General features: G+C 36.4%; 1 protein-coding gene across 5 annotated transcripts; it reads left to right on the top strand.

The window, feature by feature from the left end:
• Positions 1 to 927: 927 nt before the first annotated feature.
• On the top strand, positions 928 to 10,259 carry LOC125776312 (O-acyltransferase like protein-like). 5 transcript variants are annotated; one of them, XR_007421626.1, is made up of 7 exons: positions 928 to 1,258; positions 1,328 to 2,108; positions 2,176 to 2,295; positions 3,368 to 3,613; positions 3,673 to 4,219; positions 5,303 to 7,128; positions 7,194 to 7,363. XR_007421626.1 is itself a non-coding variant. In XM_049447951.1 (7 exons), exons 1-7 carry the CDS (start codon positions 1,018 to 1,020, stop codon positions 10,171 to 10,173), a joined length of 2,073 nt encoding a protein of 690 aa, XP_049303908.1. In that variant the 5' UTR covers positions 928 to 1,017; the 3' UTR covers positions 10,174 to 10,204. The 5 variants fall into 5 exon arrangements, 4 of the variants coding, with proteins under 4 accessions (XP_049303908.1, XP_049303906.1, XP_049303907.1 ...); XM_049447951.1 differs by lacking the exon at positions 7,194 to 7,363 and adding an exon at positions 10,145 to 10,204 and having other exon boundaries at positions 5,303 to 5,411; XM_049447949.1 differs by lacking the exons at positions 2,176 to 2,295; positions 3,368 to 3,613; positions 3,673 to 4,219; positions 5,303 to 7,128; positions 7,194 to 7,363 and adding exons at positions 8,041 to 8,160; positions 8,892 to 9,137; positions 9,197 to 9,746; positions 10,036 to 10,259.
• Positions 10,260 to 21,164: the final 10,905 nt, after the last annotated feature.

The raw sequence follows: 21,164 nt of genomic DNA, 5'->3' as shown, positions 1-21,164 counted from the left end.
AGATTCAAAAACGAGGTGAAACTATTGCTACCAATTTTGAATAATGCTAATTCCAATTTTCATAAAAACACTCTAATATAGTTATAGACCAAATATATCACACAAATTGACCAATGTAAACGTCGAGAGGGTAAGACGTCAATTACTATACAATTAAGGCGTTTAAGGCGGGGGAATAACTTTATAATTAACTTTTGGTATTAAACTCAAGTTTGCATTAGATAAGATACATAAGTCAGAAATTAAGATTACTAAAGATTTTAGAAATATATTTTACGTAAGGATCGCCAAAATAATTATTTGTGGGTCGAATTCGTCATCAAACTATGTATCCACGACTTGTCCGCTCATTTACTTTGGCTAAACTAAATAAACATATTGACCCATAAATATATTATAAAGCCAACTGAAAGTTTGAAATTTCTTTTATTCGATTTAAGGTGGCTATAGAAAATACTGAACCAATATTATCCAAAGTCCTTTATATTTCTTAAAGAAGTATTGTTTCCCGCGGGGGCATATCTTGCTGATTGACTAATGTTAAAGAATTTTCCCTCGCTCCATCCGATCAGTTATATTTGTATACACATATAAATTAAGAATTGTTATATTCATATAAATAAGTATATATGTATATAAATGATACTCCATTATTAATCTCGATTTTTTTCAAGTCTAACAAGCAACTGTTAGGTGAAAAAACTATTATACTCTGTGCATCATGTGACAAGAGCATAGAAAATAAAAACTTTTTATTAATAATATTCATAAATCTTTTGCTCAACTTTACATTGCGCTCAATTTTTTTAAAGCTACGCTTTGTTTAACAACATTTGCTTAGTAACTAAATATTTAATTGCTTTATTATGTGCTCATATTTAAATGAAGTAATATATAGTAATATGTATATGATGCAATATTTTCTACTGCCACACAGTCTGTCTAAATCTCTACTACTGATCAGTAGGTCGAAACGCAATTTCGGTTATTACAAAAACATAATTCGATAACAAAATCATGTACAAATTGCCGTGGACTCTTTTATTGTTAATAATCGCTATTTTAGCGCCAACAAACGGTAATTTAACTGAAAAAGTGCCGAAAAATCAACTGAGTTTATCAGATATATTGGAATACAACACCATACTTTTCCCACTGACTACCGTAAGCAAAGCCGAACTAGTGGGCGAGCAATGTCACGCGCGATTGCAGGAGCTGCGACGCGGCATTTTGCAGCGTGAATTTTGGGCGCTTAAAGGTTAGAACACACTGCAGCGCTAATAGTTGTTATAAATAAAACACAACTTATGCTTTCAACAATTTTCAGTACTTGACGCCTCCGGCAAGCAACCACCCGCTTTCATGCTCGGCGATAATATGTGGCTGGGTAGTGCTCAGCTCTGCGAGGCGGCACAGAACGGCCTTAACTTGGATATTTCACGCTATGTGGCGCACAAAATGAATATGTCACTGCTAACGGACAAAACGCCTTTTGATGTAGACTATCGCGTTATTTATGCGGCCCATAATTCCTCGTACCAAACCGACGTCGTGTATGGGCAGGCGCGGCAACTCTTACACATCGGTTTGTGCGTGCCGTCCGAGTGTAACTCTCAACAGTTGATGCAGTTGGTGACCGCATATTTTGAAAGTGAGATTTTTCTTAGCGGCGATCTTCATGCGATCAAACCGAGTTTGCTCAAAGTGAAGACAATGGAGTTTAAGGGGGGAGATTTTCATAAAATGATTGCATTCAAATTAGTCGTCGTTTTTGTCACTTACACACTACTTATGACTTTGTACGCTTATTATTTGCGCACAAGGCGCTTACCAAGCACAAACGTTCAAGTGAAACCAAGCTCGTTTGAGGCTTTTGTACTTTGTTATGACCTCCAATTAAATTGCTCGAAGATACTAGCGCCGCCCGATAGCGCGTCCAATACATTTGCTTTCTTGAATGGTGGACGCATGGAGAGTGCTCTTATTGCCACATTTTTTCATACTTTCATTATGTTGAAAGCCATTGTCAGCAATCCGACACAGCTTTTCACTTATGTGAGTAGTATAGGAAATATGGAGGTAGCCATGGATGTGTTTTTACTAATCAGGCAAGTTTCACATTCAATTATACCAATAATATTTGAATTACTTATTAAACACATATATTTTGTATAGTGGATTTCTACAGACCTATAGTTACTTGCGGAATCGAAGTCAATTGGAAACTATAAGACGATTAAACTTCAGTCGTAGTGTTTTGGAAATCGTGAAACTGACATTTCACCGTTTTCTCAGGTGAGTTTCTTAAGCTTTTAAAGGTCCTCAAAACAGAAAAGGCGTTAACTTTGACTGCACCGAAGTTATAAAACCTTTCAGAAATAAAAAAGTTTTACATACCGGAACTTGATTTTGAACGGAAATTATAAGCTTTAGCGGTCAGATGTCGATTCCGTCAAATGAGCAGTTTCTTAGGAAGAAACAGACATGCGCGAAATTTCAGATATGCTATATATGTATATCTCAAGAACTGAGGGAACACTTCTTGTATACAGTCTGACTGTCATGCCTAAGGCACACAAATATTTTATAAAAATTTTTTTATATTTATTAGGGTCACCGAACTTTCTTTCTGTGTGTTACAAACTTAGTGGGAAACTCAGAATACCTTATTAAAAGTGTAAAAATATCGTTGTTTCTGAAAATTACGGATCAACCGGTAGATAGTACTGATAGTCTAATTTGAAAATAAAATTTCTAGTGGGTGTTGATAATCAATATATCTTATTAAAGTAAACAAAAAATCGTATGTCTCATTTTACTAATTAGATATTATTCTCGTTTTAGTAATTTCGTTTTCTATAAAACAATACAAGTTTTACTTCAGTTTCTTAATTTGAGCTATAAGTGTGGCCTATCAAACGAATGAAGGTTTGTTTTTAGCTTATTCTCCTCAACCTTAACTTTGAGAATCGTCGATTAATTTTCAAAAATTTTGGTTTCTCCCTATCCCGTGGTTGAGCTCCAAAAGGGCATCTGAAAAAAGATGCCGTGTAGTGAGGGTCCAAATTTTTAATGAGAAAATGACGACCTCCAAACTAAAGTCATTTCTGAAAACTGTACACTTCACCGTAGCTTAAAATATTTAAGATATCATCAACAATTAAGGAAGGGTTAAGTTAGGGTAGAAACGAATATTTCATACTCTGACAACCTGCCAGGATCAAAATACCACCATATGTAAAACGAAAAATCGATTTTTTGAAATTCACAAGTGGATAAAAAACCTTAGTTGAACATTTAGTCTCCCTTAATAAAGTGTCCTACTGGCAATAAATACAAATTATTTGATATTTTATGTTATTTCTAGATTAGCGCCGCTCTACTATTTTATGATATGTATTACCTATTTAGCGATGAAATACAACGACAGTACCACCGTGTTTAATTTATCGGGTTTTGTAACGGAAAACTGCGAGCGTTACTGGTGGCGCAACGTGCTCTTCATTCACAATTTATACGATCATAAAGACATGTGCTTGGCATGGACCTGGTTTGTGTCTTTGGAAATGCAATATACGATAACCTTGACAGTGCTCTTGGTTGTTTATGCTAAGTAAATTGACAGATTCAAAAATATTTCTAAATAACATACAAAACTTTTTCTTCTTCCAGACACCCAAAATATGCTAAGATTTCTCTATTGCTGCTGATGATAGCATCTTTGGCATACCAAACAATCGTGGGCATACAGGTGAACTTTCAGATATCTTTGGAGACCACATTTACGCACTTTGTCCAGTTCTATGCGCATCCACTGGTGCGAATTTTTCCATATCTCTTCGGCGCTCTCACTTGTTGGCTATACCTCGAATATAATGCTCAGCTTCAATCTTTTAAATTATTAACTAATTTCTACTGCCACCTCATTCATTTAGTATTTATGATTTGTATGCGACCCGCCCCATTGGGGCGTGGCTATACAGTGTGGGTGGAGACCTTTGTTTTCGTCCTACAACGTTGCCTTTATACTATGAGCGGCTGTTGGTCCATTATTGCTGCAGCGAATAATCGTCTTGCTTGGCATGGACGTTTTCTGAGTGCCAAAATCTTCCAGAAAGCAATTCATGTGTCCTATGCCTTATCGTTGTTGAATTCTCTGGTTATTATTTGCCTTTTTACGGCGGGCAGTAAGTTGGTGTTTGTGGAACCGATTCGAATGGTAAGTTAAATTGATAAGCGGTAGCGGTTTTTTATGAAAATATGATGAAGAATCAAAAGGAAATATTTGACTAATTTATCCTTATACATATTTATACTCTCGTAACAAAGTTGCTAAGGAGAGTATTATAGTTTTGTTCACATAACGGTTGTTTGTAAGTCCTAAAACTAAAAGAGTCAGATATAGGGTTATATATACCAAAGTGATCAGGGTGACGAGTAGAGTTGAAATCCGGATGTCTCTCGTCCGTCCGTGCAAGCTGTAACTTGAGTAAAAATTGAGATATCATGATGAAACTTGGTACACGTATTTCTTGGCTCCATAAGAAGGTTAAGTTCGAAGATGGGCAAAATCGGCCCACTGCCACGCCCACAAAATGGCGAGAACCGAAAACCTATAAAGCCATAAATAAAGATATTAAAGTGAAGTTTGGCACAAAGGATCGCAATAGTGAGGGGCATATTTGGACGTAATTATTTCGGAAAAGTGGGAGTGGTCCCGCCCCCTACCAAGTTTTTTGTACATATCTCGGAAACTACTATAGCTATGTCAACCAAACTCTATAGAGTCGTTTCCTTCAGGCATTTCCATATACAGTTCAAAAATGGAAGAAATCGGATAATAACCACGCCTACCTCCCATACAAAGGTTATGATAAAATCACTAAAAGTGCGTTAACCGACTAACAAAAAACGTCAGAAACACTACATTTTACGGAAGAAATGGCAGAAGGAAGCTACACCCAGGGTTTTTTAAAAATTGAAAATGGGCGTGGCGTCGCCCACTTATGGACCAAAAACCATATCTCAGGAACTACTAATCTAATTAATTTTACAGCAAAATAAAAAAATATATAAATGACGGATAATGAAATCTCGATTATCACTTTATCATGCGAGAGTATAAAGTGTTCGGTGACACTATTTTATACAATTTTAAACTATAAAATTGATTTTATTTATCAGAATATTAAAAATTAATTTTTTCTTACGGCAAAAGTTTTTGTTCTAATAAATAAAATTTATTACTTTTTTGAAATTTATTGAACATTTATATATAAGTGACTATTTATTTCCATTTCAGTTTGTGCTTTATATCGGACTTATCATTATTTTGCATATATTATCGTTCCCGTTGACTGTACTTTTTGAAATGCCTTACCGCAATATTTCCAGTTTATTGACAAAGCGAGGTTCGGCGAAGCGAGCCAAGTCATCTTAACTTAGTCTATTGACAGTTCTATCAATAATGTTTATAAAAAATTAGAATTAGAAAAAATCTTTATAATAAATCGATAGTTTATTATATATAGTGCTGCAAATTACAACGAAAATCTTCAGTGACAACTTGACAAGTGCTTTCTCAGAAATATAATAAGTCACTTTCTTTTAAAAATTTAGCTTTTGCGTTATCTCGTGGAATAAGTGCGTCTAGACTACCCTAACCTAACCAATATACACTGCGCGTGTGATAATTTTTCTTACTCGCTCGTTGTAATCAATTAATATTTAACCGGATGCACTACTAATTATTTATAAGCTTATTATTTATATATGTATGTATATTAAAACCTATACATTTTTTGCCAATGGTTGGTTGGTTGAAAAGAGAGGCGCAGGGCAGCCCCAATTAGAATTGATTCCGGTTGGTAACCACATTAAGCCAGCAACTCAGTGGATTTGTTAGAAAACACGACTTTTTCCACCACAGTTACCCAATGTTTTCTTTAGATGGAGTATTCAGAGCCATATAATATAGCCCGTTCATTCGGCTGAAAACTGGGCATATCTAATAAAAATGTTCCAGCGTCTCATCATCTTTATCACATCCGCTACTTTCGACCGATACCACTTTTCTAACTATAAAAATTTTTAAGTGTAGATGTCCTGTGTAGATGTCCTGTGATGATTCCTATAACATTATTAAGTTCGCTTTTAGTCTAGTAGAAGTTTTTTGGTATTTGGTATACCCTGTGCTGGTAGTGTTCCAAGACCTGAGATGTTCCTCTAGGGCCCATGGCTTCAAACACTGGTGCACTCCGAAGCGTCAAGCTATTCGTAAAAAGAGGCCGGAATTATGGGGCGGCAACTCTTGGTTTTCGCACCACGATAATACACCCTCGCGTACTGCATTTGTTCTTCGTGAGTTTTTCGCCAAATTTTCAACCAATATCAAGCCGCGAACACAGTATTCGCTTAAAATTTACTTTAACAACTATTTCGAGGATTGGAAAAAAAGTTGGCACAAGTGTATTGGGTCCATGGGAGATTACTTCGGAAGAGGCGACATAGATTTTGAAGAATAAATTAAGAAGTTTAAAATTATGAACAAATTCTTATTATATATTTTTTCTCATAGTAGTGAAATATAATAACTTCTTATTAATAATTTTAGTTTTATTGTTTTGTTGAACTTTAAACTGAACTCTATTAATTGTCAAAGCTTAGTCTTGATTAATACCTAAACACTTAATAGTTATATTATGTACATATATTTGAATAAAGTTATTAATATATAACGCAATATTCGGTAAAATAGTCCACAAAGGGAGTAAAATTAAGCTAAAGCCGAACAGTTTGACTAAATCTCCACAACTGATCAGTAGGTCGAAAAGCAATTTCGGTTATTACAAAAACATAATTTATTAATTAACGAAATCATGTACAAATTGCCGTGGACTCTTTTATTGCTAATAATCGTGGCTATTTTAGCGCCAACAAACGGTAATTTAACTCAAAACGCAAAAGTGCCGAAAACTCAACTGAGTTTGTCAGATATATTGGAATACAACACCATACTTTTCCCACTCACTACCGTAAGCAAAGCCGAACTAGTGGGCGAGCAATGCCATGCACGATTGCAGGAGCTGCGGCGCGGCATTTTGGAGCGCGAATTTTGGGCGCTTAAAGGTGGGAACACACTGCAGCGCTAATTGTTGTTATAATTAAAACAGTTAATTTTAAAAAATTTCCAGTACTTGACGTCTCCGGCAAGCAACCACCCGCTTTCATGCTCGGCGATAATATGTGGCTGGGTAGTGCTGAGCTGTGCGAGGCGGCACAGAACGGCCTTAACTTGGATATTTCCCGCTATGTGGCGCACAAAATGAATATGTTACTGCTAACGGAGAAAACACCTTTCGATGTGGATTATCGCGTTATTTATGCGGCCCACAATTCCTCGTACCAAGCAGACGTCGTGTATGGGCAGGCGCGGCAACTCTTACACATCGGTTTGTGCGTGCCCTCCGAGTGTAACTCTCAACAGTTGATGGAGTTGGTTACCGCATATTTTGAAAGTGAGATTTTTCTTAGCGGTGATCTTCATGCGATCAAACCACGTGTGCTCAATGTCAAAGCAATGACGTTTAGAGCGGGGGATTTTTATAAAATGATTGCATTCAAATTAGTCGTCGTTTTTGTCACTTACACACTACTTATGACCTTGTACGCTTATTATTTGCGCACAATACGCTTACCAAACACTCAAGTGAAACGAAGCTCGTTTGAGGCTTTTGCACTTTGTTATGATCTCCAATTAAATTGCTCGAAGATACTAGCGCCGCCCGACAGCGCGCCTAATACATTTGCTTTCTTGAATGGTGGTCGCATGGAGAGTGCTCTTATTGCCACATTTTTTCATACTTTTATATTGTTGAAAGTTATCGCCAGCAATCCGACACAGATTTTTACTTATTTGAGTCGTATGGGAAGTATGGAGTTGGCGATGGATATTTTTTTTCTAATCAGGCGAGTTTCGCATTCAATTATCCCAATTCTATTAGAATTACTTATTAAACACATATTATAAATTTTGTATAGTGGATTTCTACAGACCTATAGTTACTTGCGGAATCGAAGTCAATTGGAAACTATAAGACGATTAAACTTCGGTCGAAGTGTTTTGGAAATCGTGAAGCTGACATTTCACCGTTTTCTCAGGTGAGTGTCCTTAGCTTTTAAAGCTCCACAAGGCTGAAAAGACAATAACTTCGGCTGCACCGAAATTATAATAACCTTCAAAAATAAAACAGTTTTCATACAAAAAAACTGATTTCATCGTTCAATCGCATGGTAGCCGTGGGTTATAGCATTCCGATTTAAAAAATTTATTCGGAGATTGTATCATCGCTTTGAACAGGAAAATTCCTGCAGAATCGGCCGGTTTGTATGACAGATAATGGGTGATCCAGTTCGAGTTTTCCTACAGAACTACTTGATTCGTTAAGTTTGTATAGCAATTATAGCTTTAATGGCTCAATATCGGCAGTTTCGACGAATGAGCCGATACCACCTGGCATAGCTAAATCGACTCAGCTCGTCACGGTTATCATTTATTTATACATATTTTATGGGGTCTCCGACCTTTAATGGCCTTTTTGTAAAAATATTGTTCTTTCAACTATTATCTGCCAAATACATCTAAGAAGATATACAAATTTCAAGTCGTTGGTCCAACTCAGAAAACAGCGTTTCCAAAATACTCTCATATCTCCGAAATGGGAGATTAACTACGAACTTCCGGAGAATATTCTCAAATACATACATATATGCAAATTCTATGCAACAAACAAAAAATCGCTTTTTTGAAATTCAGAAGTGGATATGAAACCTTAATACAGTGCCCTACTGGGGAAGAATACAACTTATATCATATTTTATGTTATTTCTAGATTAGCACCACTCTACTATTTTATGATATGTATTACCTATTTAACGATGAAATACAACGACAGTACAACCGTGTTTAATTCACCGGGTTTTATAACGGAAAACTGCGAGCATTACTGGTGGCGCAACGTGCTCTTCATTCACAATTTATATGAATATAAGCACATGTGTTTGCCATGGACTTGGTTTTTGTCTTTGGAAATGCAATATGCGATCACCTCGACAGTGTTCTTGTTTCTTTATGCTAAGTAAATTGACAGATTCAAAAATATTTCTATATAATGTACAAAGCTTTTTCTTCTTCCAGACACCCAAAATATGCTAAGATTTCTCTATTGCTGCTAATGATAGCATCTTTGGCATACCAAACAATCGTGGGCATACAGGTGAACTTTCAGATATCTTTGGAGACCACATTTGCGAACTTTACCAAAATCTATGCGAATCCGCTTGCACGAATTTTTCCCTATCTCGGCGGCGCTCTCACTTGTTGGCTATATCTCGAATATAATGCTCAGCTTCAGTCTTGTAAATTATTAACAAATACGATCTACAGTCTACTCATTCATTTAGTATTTGTAATTTGTTCGCAATTCGCCCCATTGGGGCGTGGCTATTCGGTGCGGGTAGAGACTTTCATATTTGTACTACATCGTTGCCTTTATACTTTGACTGCCGGTTGGTCCATTATTGCTGCAGCGAATAATCGTCTTGCTTGGCATGGACGTTTTCTTAGTGCCAAAATCTTCCAGAAAACAATTCATGTGTCCTATGCCTTATCGTTGCTGAATCCTTTCGTTATTATTTGCCTTTTTACGGCGGGCAGTAAGTTGGTGTTTGTGGAACCGATTCGAATGGTAAGTTAAATTGATAAGCGGTAGAGTTTTTTTTATGAAAATAGGGTGAAGAATTAAAAAGAAATATGAGACTAATACATATTTGACAATAAAATTAATCAAAGCTTTTATTTATTATTTCACAAAACTATTTTATACAATTTTAAACTGTAAAATGGATATTATTTATCAAAACATTAAAAATTATATTTTTTTTCGGCAAAAGTTTTTGTTCTAATAAATAAAATTTATTATTATTTTTTTATTTATTAAAAATTTCTATTTAATTTATTATTTATTTCCATTTCAGTTTGTACTTTTTATCGGACTTATCATCATTTTGCATATATTATCGTTCCCGTTGACTGTACTTTTTGAAATGCCTTACCGCAATATTTCCAGTTTATTGACAAAGCGAGGTCCGGCAAAGCGAGCGAAGTCATCTTAAGCTAGTCTAATGACAGTATCTACCAATAATGTTTATAAAAACTTAAAAACAAAAAAATCTTTATAATAAACCGATAGTTTATTATATTTAATCAAGTTATTCACGATCTTTAATGTCTTTAGCATTGCTGCAAATTTCAGCGGAAATCTTTCGTGTTAGCTGTTTCATTAAATATGCTCCTTTTATTGTAGCAAATATTTCACTACAATATCTTGAGGCACTCAACTTATTTGAATGTCACAATTTGCTCAAATTTTCCAAAAACGCTTTCTAATATTGACAAGTAAGAAAGGGCAAATTTTGTGCACAACCGAACATTTTATGCTCTTGCAACTTGCTAGAATCAAAGCCAGAGAAAGGGACAGACAGACACAGAGTCACACGTATTATTCAAATAAATTATTCAGATCGAACTACAATAGCATATAGTTGCCATACAAACTGATTAATCAAAATCAAGACCTTGTATGGAAAGTTGTTTATTTGGCAAGACATATTCAAGAAATTTGGCGTGGATAATTGTCCAAGATAAGGGTATCGGATCGGATCATTATAACATATAGCAGACGTACAGTCTGTCCTGCCCAAGAACCGCTATGGCGTATAAGTGCAAACAAACTGATTAAGTCAAAATAGAGATCTTATTTTATATCCATTTATGCTAAAATAAATTCATCTGTGAATGGACCTGGTATTATAGCTTCGATACATCCGAAGTTAAGGTTTTTTCTGGTTTTTTGATATTTATTCCACCCAAATAAATATCGATAAGTAGCTGAGGAAAAATAAATGCAAATAAAAGAAGTCAAGGAAAACCCATCGAGAGAATACAATATGGATTATTATAAAAATTTAAGATAATTTAAGCCTAGCCAGCCTCAAGCGCAGAAGTTCTCAAGGTTGTATCACCAAAACTATTACTATATAATATATTTCTAGAGCAGAGATTTCTAAATTACACATTGCATGTTCATGCTAGTTGCTTTAAATGAATGTACACGCCTATTAGAGAATGCATTCATTGAAAATTTCGCCTGAAATAGTGTCTACTTGCTTAAGGATGCTGACTTTCTGGAAGCTTGTACATGTAGAACGCCTGAAAATTTCATTTAACACATCCGTTGTGTGTGTTTACTCAGAAAATAACTTTGGAAACGTAAGAATATTCAATTTACACATACACACATATAAAATACTCGTATAAATACAGCGAAAAGGCACTCATCTCATTCCATAGATTCACAGCAGAGATAAACAAATATTTATTATACTACAATAACAGTTTTTACTTCTGCGTTAAGTACATAACTAACTTGATTGTTGTAACTCCCAAAACTTGAATGTTTGCTTATAAAAATAAAATCACTGACACACCCACAAGTATCTTAGCACAAACATACCTATGTATGTTTGTATATGTATATGAACATCTTGTATTTATACGCTTATATATATTTACGTTACATTACCAAGGCATAAACGAAAAGAAATCCTAACGTAAACAACACAAATACATGTGCAGCTATGCTTAGACACACACATCCACACATATATGTATATATGCAAGTATATTTCCAACTCGACGAAAACCTGTGCGCGGTGCCGAGGTCACTGCCCTCACGCCTTACCAATGCCAGTAGTTGCTGTTGACCAAGAAAGAATTCCTTGGCAGTCAACTTCAAGCCATGCCACCATTAATAGTTGAATTCACGTAAATGTAGGCAACGGAATAGAAATATGCACTGTGTAAGTAGTTGGGATCCGCGCAGACGCCTGCCAATGTGAACTGAACAAAGAACAAGGCACGAAGACCTTACCATAACCAAAGTAGCAAAGCGTTATGCAGCAGAGTTGCATACAAAAGAAAATTGTTGGCCCTTTTGTTGCACGCGGCGATTGCGGTTAGAGACGCGCGGCTGCAACGTGGCAAGCGCAAGGAGTTGAGCGCATGCGCGCAGCTACCGGACAATTGCATGCCAGCAAGTACAATATTTCCTCATGCGCATGCCTAGTGCCATACATATATACGTATGTGTATACATGTATGTATGGAAAAATGCAATGTCATGCATACAAGTGCAATCCTACAAATTCCAACACATATTCACTTATATATATGTATGAATGTTTATATGTATATATATATATATTTGTGAGTAGACACCTCTAATCAATTCGTTGTTAGGCGTAACGACGTTCTTGCATCACACAAACTGACAAGTATTTATGTATATGTATTGTAATTACAAAGATTTCTCTCAATCAATTCATTGTGGTGTAGACATTGATTTCATCGTCGGTCAGGGTGTAGGCTTTTATTCTTTTCTTGCTATTTTGTGAGTTATTTTTTATTTAGACGTTACAACTTCGCAATAGCTGTTGGTAATTGCAGCGCAAGTTGTCGGGTGCAATGAGTTAACCTCTACGTAATAACACCATCCTGTCAGCTTGCCCTTAAGGTGCTGCAGCCACAAACCACAAGCGTCCGTCATTGCCTTGAAAGCGCCCATAAATTTTGTATTAAATGAAGAATGTTTGACTTTAAAGAGTGGTTTGGCAATAAAAAGTAATTGATAATCGTTTTTTAAAGTAATTGTTTTGTACATCAGGTGAATTCGTTTCACACTCGTAGACAAAGGATTCTGTATTACAATGTCTAAGTTCTTTACTAATGGTTTTTTAAGCAGCTGGAAGCTGGACCACGCGTCTGTGGTTTACTTCGATTTTCTTTGGCACTGCTAATGAAAGAAGAAGGAGCACTATGGACGTACTTCACACTTTAGAGGAATAATTTTCACAAAGAAAAAACACTGAAGTTTTCCCTTCGGATGGATCTTCTTCTCTCGTAGCTCTGTTAGACCGTTTCTCAAGTTCCGCAGTTATTATTAACCTCTTCGAAGACTTTAAAAATATATCTTTGTACCGATGTGAAATCCTGACTTTTTCCTATAAATGTATTATATATAAATTCTTTCAAATCACACTAGTTTACAGTTATTTTGCGACTGTGACGTTAGAGGCTGTTTCTTGCTAATTTTGGTTTGCAAAAACCGAAATTGATAGTATATATTTCCTAACATGTAGGGGTGTAGAGGCAAACCTCCTTTGCGTAGACACCATTTACGTGGCCGAGTTAGCATATGCAAAACAAGTAAACGCTGTACATAGGCTATACGAGTAGCAAGTGCTTTTCGAATGATATTAAACGACGCTGCTGAAGTTCTAACCCATTGACATCCAGGGAAACGAATTCATTCGATTGGACCAGCTATCAGAGCCGTCAGTAGGCGTAAAAAAAAAGAGAGCCAAAAACATCACAATGTGGCAGCAACGGCGGCAAACCTCAACCAAAGGACGGTGGACCCATAGACTAATCCCGGACAGCCGCTTGTGGATAGATAAACAACATGGGAATTCCACCTAACCCAAGTACTGAGTGGGCATGAATGCTTAGAAGCTATCTGTTCCGATTCCATCAGGAACTTAGTCCGTATTGTCCGTCGTGTGCAATACAATGCGCAGAGCCCCATAAATCTTCTGCAAAACCTTTCTCTCGAACACTACTAAGGCCGAATAATCAGATGTCATTATCCATGCCTCCTCGCCAAATAGTAGGACGGGGGCAATGAGAGAATTGTAGTGTTTGGTCTATTCAAATGATAATTATTTTCACGAAATTCGTAATGGCTTATTGCCCGCGTCTGAATTGATATAGCTAAAGCTAATAAAGATATTCTTTTTCGTATTAAGTAAACATATTTCGATGTGAAGGTCGTTCACATCACACAAAATAGTCAGAAAGAATAAACAAAATATTTTCCCTAGAATTAAGATTTACATTTAATTATACATAGATGTAGTTGCTATAAGAAATGTACCTGGGAGAGAGGTTGCCCCGCTCCAGAAGGTAGTTATCTTTACTTAAATTGTGGATTACGCCAAAATGTAGGCAACAATTCGTAAATTACTTATTTTTAGTTTCACGAATTCATACAGCAGTGATTGAGATTAGTAAAAAAGTAATTAAAATTTACTCAATTTGTTATTATTTTGATAATATTTGGCCATTAAAGTATTTTTTCGGCTATATCTTTTTTTGTTTCCTTTACTTAAAAATGGCCAAAAGTTAAAATGATGGTACTATCCTTTCAGCTTAATGAATTTACCAGACATTCAATCCTTAAAAAAACACTTCTTCAAAAATATATAACCGATTTATAAGTCGTCGGCTAGCATCTTCCAAGCAGAAGTACTAGGCATAGAAAAAGCCTGCGAAGTTCTATTAGAAAACCACGGGAATATACATAAAGCAATTATATTTACGGATAGCCAAGTGGCCCTCCTGGCATTGTCTTCGCCCATGACAAATTCCAGTATAGTTCACAACTGCAAGAGAGCACTAAGCTCAATAAAAGACAAGCTCCAGCTAAACTTGATCTGGGTTCCCGGCCACAGGAACATTTTCGGTAACGAAAAAGCAGATGAGTTGGCAAAGGCACGAGCTTTCCTCAATGAATCCGAGGCGGAACTCATACCGAGCCCGCTAGGATCGATCAAAGGAGAGATCAAAAGACAATTTCAACAAATTGCTAACAACAGGTGGAAAAACATTCCAAAATGCGTCATAACTAAACAATTATGGCTAACATACGACAGGAAAAGAACCAACGACCTATTAAATAGGTCAAGAAAAAGTATTTACAGAATAACAGCTACCACAACAGGGCACTGGCCATTTGGGGAACATGCGTCCAAAATGGGTATGCCCTACAACGACATCAGCCGTGGCTGCGGAGTAGCAGGTAACAAGGAAACAATCTTTCACTTTCTCTGCGAATGCCCAGCTCTGGCACAGAACCGACACAAAACACTCGGAATCCACCAAGCACCAAACCTTGAATGGATTTCCACCAAAAGCATATCGGACATAAGTAGTTTCATCGAAACCTCAAAATGGTTTGAGAGAGAAGGTGGAACGTAACAGCAGATACAGAAGGTTCTACGAATAGTGTACCAAAATGGCACATCAGTGCTAATTGAGCCCGATAGGGTTGCACTCCTACCTACCTACCATACCTATAAGTCGTTGTTTTTTTATATGTTAAGCAAAAATCATTCCATAATATGGGGGAAATTTGACTATTATGACTATATATATTATATTGACTATTAGTTAATAGCATATTCGACGTTCAGAACTGCAATCTTAAGTTCTTTAAGAGATAATTAAAACTTAAGAAGATTCTGGTAAAAAATTTTGTTTTTTTTTTTTAATAAAAAGTTTAAAAATCTTACTTTCTTTATACTTAAAAATGTGGTTACTGGTAAGACGGAACTAGGTCCCATAACTGTTCCCCTAGGTAAGGATCATACTCGCACTGCCAAGGTCTATTTATTCATGAAACTTCGGTAGTTGGGTCTCTTACATCGACAAATCTAACTCGAACCCATAAAAAAATCCTCTGAATGCCCTTATATAAGTGAAGATATGAGCGCCAAGATGTTTTATTCTTGCTCCCACAAAAGCGAAACAGTTAAGAAGGAAGAATTAAAAGTCTAATGTGTATTTTTATTAAACGAAAAAGTTAAATTTCAATATTCCAACAATTTAAATGCCATTTTATTTAAATCCGAAAAGCGATGCTGTCTTCCCTAGCGTGTGATAAAAGATAAAATATCCATTTATACTGCCATCAAGTTCAATAAAAATATATTGATCGTAAAACGACGGCGAAATCAAAGTTACGTAGATATGTTTTATATGTGTTTGTATGTATAGGTAGACAATTGTATGAGCAGACTTCCTTATTATAATCCTCATAAAATTCAGCTAATAGCATTAATTATTGGTTTTTCGACTTAGTCAAATAAGTAATTTGAACGGTTTCGATTAAAATTTTATTTATTTCCATGGGAAGTGAAAAACGAAAACTACAAATAAACACGCTCCCTAAGTAGATGTAGAAGCAGATTTCCAGCAGTGAGTTTACATTTAGACAACCCTTTTGATTTAGCTGTACCTGCAGAGCCCCAGCATCCAAATCTAAGAATTTTGTATACGTGTCTATTAACCCGTATGTGTATGTGTGTATATTTGTTTACGAAGTCTAATAAAGAAGGAAAAACTTCATACAAGAACACAGTGACGTTGAACGAACGCCTAGTCATTTTTATTACAAATTCTGCGGCGAAGGAAAAGTTCAGCTCCACGAGCGCATTAGGCGAGCGCTGTGGAGAAAAACCTGTTGTTGCGGCCTATTGTTGCCCCTTGTGACTGCGTATTGTGGCAATCAACTTTTACTAACAGCAAACACTTCCTTATGGGAAATTTCAAACACACTTTGTAAGCGCATACATACAGACATATTACATTTTTAGTTATATGCTTCCATAGCACTGAGCATTTCTATGCGGATCGCTGAAACTGTACCTGCGCTGCCTGTTTCTATTTCCATTTGTGCTTTGGAGAAACTCAGTGGAGGCCACAAAGACGCAAAGTTGCTCCTCCACGATCCAGCACATATATATACATACACACACACTGGCAAGTCAAGGAACGCCAACTCTCCAAAGTCACGCCTAAGCGCATGAAAATGACCAAGAATAGAATAGAAAAGAGCAATTGAAGCATTGCACTGCCCTGCCCAGCCGGCGCTCCCCCTCCACTAACGCGTGTAACAACTTTTTCTTGTGTTTGTTGATAATTTCCTTATTGCTTTCCGTTTGCCGGCAGCCGTTACAGCCGACTGTCGTTTGGGGCCACGGCGCAGGCAACACAAAGACTTTTATTATTGCTTATTATTCAATCCTTGCTTGAAATCGAAATGAAATGAAGGGGCACCGTGTCTTCTCACATGTCGTTAATGGCTTCACTGCTGTTTTATTTTCGTAATGCCTTCACATATTGGCGCTGTTGTTGTTAGTGGTTGTGGTGGTAGTGGTGTTGGTGTGCGGCGCAAGTAGGTGTCAATCACCTGAAGTTTGAGTTGGCCTGTCTGCCAACCGAAAGGGGAAATATTGACTTCGTGATTTCTTATTTTGTTAGATTTTAGTGATTTTCGTTTTGTTCTCGTATTTTAATGAACCCCAAAGTTATACAATAGGAAAGGATTTATTGTGGTTTTGGGAAGAAAATCGGAAATTTTCCAAAAGATTAGCGCAGCGAATGCATTGCTGCTGCATTCTTCGTTGTCTACTCCTTTGAGTTAACATGCACTCCACGCTCACCCCATATACCTAGTACGCAAGCAAAGCAAGTAGGAAGCAACATAAGCAAAGCCATTTGGAGAATTTAAATATCCCCCATGCATTCCTTCAGTGTTTATCGTTTGATGGATTCTACACAAATGGAATGTTAATTTTTGTAATCAAATCTTATTTTTCTTTGATATTCAATTGTATATGTACATATATATGTATTTTTGTATTCATATTGAATCATCATAACCGATAATTCCAATGCTAGAACCCATTTCATTTGTAATTCTAATATTCAACACATTAAAAATCGAATTACGGAGATTATGTTAATTTTGTAGAGAAAGTGAAAATGTGATTTTGTTATAGAGTTTTTGTATACATACATACGTTCACAAATGTATAGTACATATGTAATATTATTTGTAAATTCTCTTCCTACAAAGTTCTAATTTGTGAAGGTGTCGCAGCACGTCCACATTGGTATGCAAATGAAATAATAATTTTCAGAAATTTCTAAAGCTATGGAACTTGATAATACAAGTATATAGGACTATATAAAATGAGCATATATATTTTTTGATACCCTGAATAAGGTTGGTAAAACAAATGTGTGAGAGCTGTTTTTTTTCGAAAATCGGAGTTTTTCAAAATACTTTATGTAACCTTTTAACACAGACTTTAGACTTTTCATATCACAGGAAAAAGTCTAACGGTGTGATATCATGAGAAATTATCTGCTCACCGAAGTATTTTCTCAATAAATCCATTGATTGATGGGATGTGTGGGAAGTGGCGTCGTCTTGGTGAAATAGTCGGTTATCATGGCGCAATAATGGTCGCTATTGACGGTTACATTCTTATCGGCCCCATTTTTGAAGAAATGTGGACCGATGATTACACCGGCCCACAAACCACACTAAAACGTTGTTTTTTTCTAGATGAAGTGGCAGCTCTTGAATCTCTTCAGGTTGCATTTCGTCCCAAATGTGGCAATTTTGCTTGGTAAAATACCCATTGAGCCGGAAATGGACCTCGAGATGAATAAAATTTGTCTTAAAAACGTCGGATCTTCTTGAAACTTTTCAGGAGTCCATAGGGCGAACCGATGTCGTTTTGAAAGATCGGGCGGCTTCAGTTCTTGCACAAGCTGTATTTTGTACACTTTTAATTCAAGTCGTTCCAATATCAGCCCGAGTTGCTGCGAACGGCGCCGCATCGACTCTCCACGACCTGCGTGTACACACTCAGCTACGGCTGCTATATTTTCTTCGCTACTTGCTAGACGTGGTCGATTCGGTCGAATATTATCCAATAATGAATGCTAAATCTCAAATAGTTGCGAATAGTATGCTCAGCAGGACGATTACGTTAACTATAAGTTGATAAGTTGACCGAAACGCGACAGCTTGTCACGACTCACGCGTGTTCTGTCAAAAAAAGACTATTGAAAAAGTACCTCTACTTGGATCACCCGTTATTATCTCATTGAGTTCAGTGTTTCGTTTAACAGTTATTTGATGCCAAAAATGGCTTAGATCAGTTAGAAATCTTAAAGACTGACCTGACTGATACCTTAAATTTTTAATGCTGAATGCCCATAAGAAAAGTTTTTTCAACTTTTCGATACAATTTTTGTAGTACGATTTACTCTTTGCTTCAAATAGGCCTCAGTTTCGGCGATCACCTCTTCATTCAATGAAAATTTCTTCCCAGCGAACGTTATTTTGAGAGATGAGAACAGGAAATGGTCGTTTGGGCAAAATCTGGAGGAAAAGGTTAATGCGGAAGCGATTGTAAGCCCAATTAATGGATGTTTGTCATCGTTTTCTCCGACTGACAGCACTTTTTTTCTCTTCAAATGCAGCCCTTTATCGTTGGTCCCATAACGCTATGTAATAGTCGTTGTTGATTTTTGCAAAGCTTTGGAGCGGATTCATCGTGTGCTGTCCACTCGGATGACTGTCGATTGAACTACGGAGTAAAATGATGGAGCCATGTTTCATCCATTGCCACACTCCAATCAACATCCATACTCTAATTAGCACAGAGCTTTCTCATATCCAAATATTAGTGAATGACATGATGTATACTTCCAGTTGATATCATTAGAGTGCCTGATATCTCGAACAACTTCACTTAACGATCACCCAAAAGTATTTTGAGAAGCTTTTTGATGTTTTCGCCGGCAACATGCTCTTTTTTCTTCTTCTTTGGTGCTCATTTTACATAGCAGACCACTCTCTGATGGTTGGGGTGATGTCCGAAAACTCGTCATCGAGGCAAATTTTTGCTTCACTTGTCCTTCCAAAAAGCAATATTTTGTCAATAAGCGAAATTCCTTTTTTAATCATTTTTTCCTAATAACAAAAGTTGCTTCACTCAAAATGATAAAAATCGTAAATTAATGATCCTACAGCTATCAAATTTATACACGAGGCTTTTGAAGGTTAGGGCTAACTAAGAGTTATATGATTTTAACTCTAATAGCGCTATCTATGTGCAAGTACGGTAACTTTTCAATTGACCTTTATATAAAAAAGTTGCCTAGTTCTCGGGTTACAAGTAAGATTATACCGCATTTACTCAGTGTATCATACCGTGGGGGGCAGATAGTGCAGATTAAATACAGTATTTGTATATGTAAATGATCTGATATGTATGATAGAAATCTGCCTATCCGTCTGTCACTACATAAGCAAACTAGTCCTTCAGTTTTTGATCTGAATTCGATCTGAAATTTTGTATACGCCCTTTTCGCTCCAAGAAGCCGAACATATTTCGAAACTACTGATATCGGATCACTATAGCTACCTGAATCGATCAAAATCCAGGGCTTTTTCGAATTTTTTTTTTCTTATTTGACGAAATGTCTTCATAAAAATTGGCAAGGGTTGTTGTCTACTGCTACAATCTTCTGACAAATTGTTCAGATCGGCTAACTATATCATATAACTGCCAATAAAACCGAAAAACTTAGTTAAAAATAAATAAAAAATAAATAAAAAAATATTTATGCTTTAAGAAATGGACTTTAGGTGGCCTTTAAGGTTTTATATGGTTTATTCAACAAATAAAAATCTCATTTTCTTAAAACTCGCCGAATTGCATTTATCTCTAGAAACTGTACACAATATTACAAACATTATGTTATATATTATACACATTTAAATACGTTAAGCCCACGATTTTATTGTACGAGTATTTTCTTTCATTCACAAATTTCAATTTGAAATCCATCATATCTCACAGCTCATTATTTGCGCATGCGCATGCGCATTGTTTTCTTGTATGCTAGCGAATGTGCTACTGCTTTACAAAGCCAACGACATTTCTCCAACAGTCGTACGGACAAATGAATGTGATGTTGTAGTTGTATATTTCACATTGTCAACTGTAATGCATATTACTGACCAACACCACCAACAACAAGAAATTACAAAACATCAGCATAATCATTGTCGCCATCGTCGTCATCATCATCAATATCAACACACAATCAGCGAATTCATTATGGCATAACAAACAATAAAATTATCCATCCATTTGTGACATTCATAACTGACCAACGGCCATCCATCAAAGACAGGACGACGCCACACAGCGCCGACTGGCTTGTAACGCTCACCGCGCCATTCATCATCTAAGCAGTACTGTTTGTATGTGTGTGTGTTTGAGTAAGAAGTTGAAGGCTTCCACTGACCAAGCTACACACGCTGGTCAACGCGGCCGCGCATATTTGTATTTGTAACTGCGCTTCATCACCGGCCGGTGTCAAAGGTTCATCAACAAGA

Source organism: Bactrocera dorsalis, chromosome 2 (assembly GCF_023373825.1).
Source record: "Bactrocera dorsalis isolate Fly_Bdor chromosome 2, ASM2337382v1, whole genome shotgun sequence".
Classification (NCBI taxonomy): domain Eukaryota; kingdom Metazoa; phylum Arthropoda; class Insecta; order Diptera; family Tephritidae; genus Bactrocera; species Bactrocera dorsalis.
The sequence above is the reverse complement of the archived record's forward strand: the minus strand, read 5'-3'. Positions and strand labels throughout refer to the sequence as shown.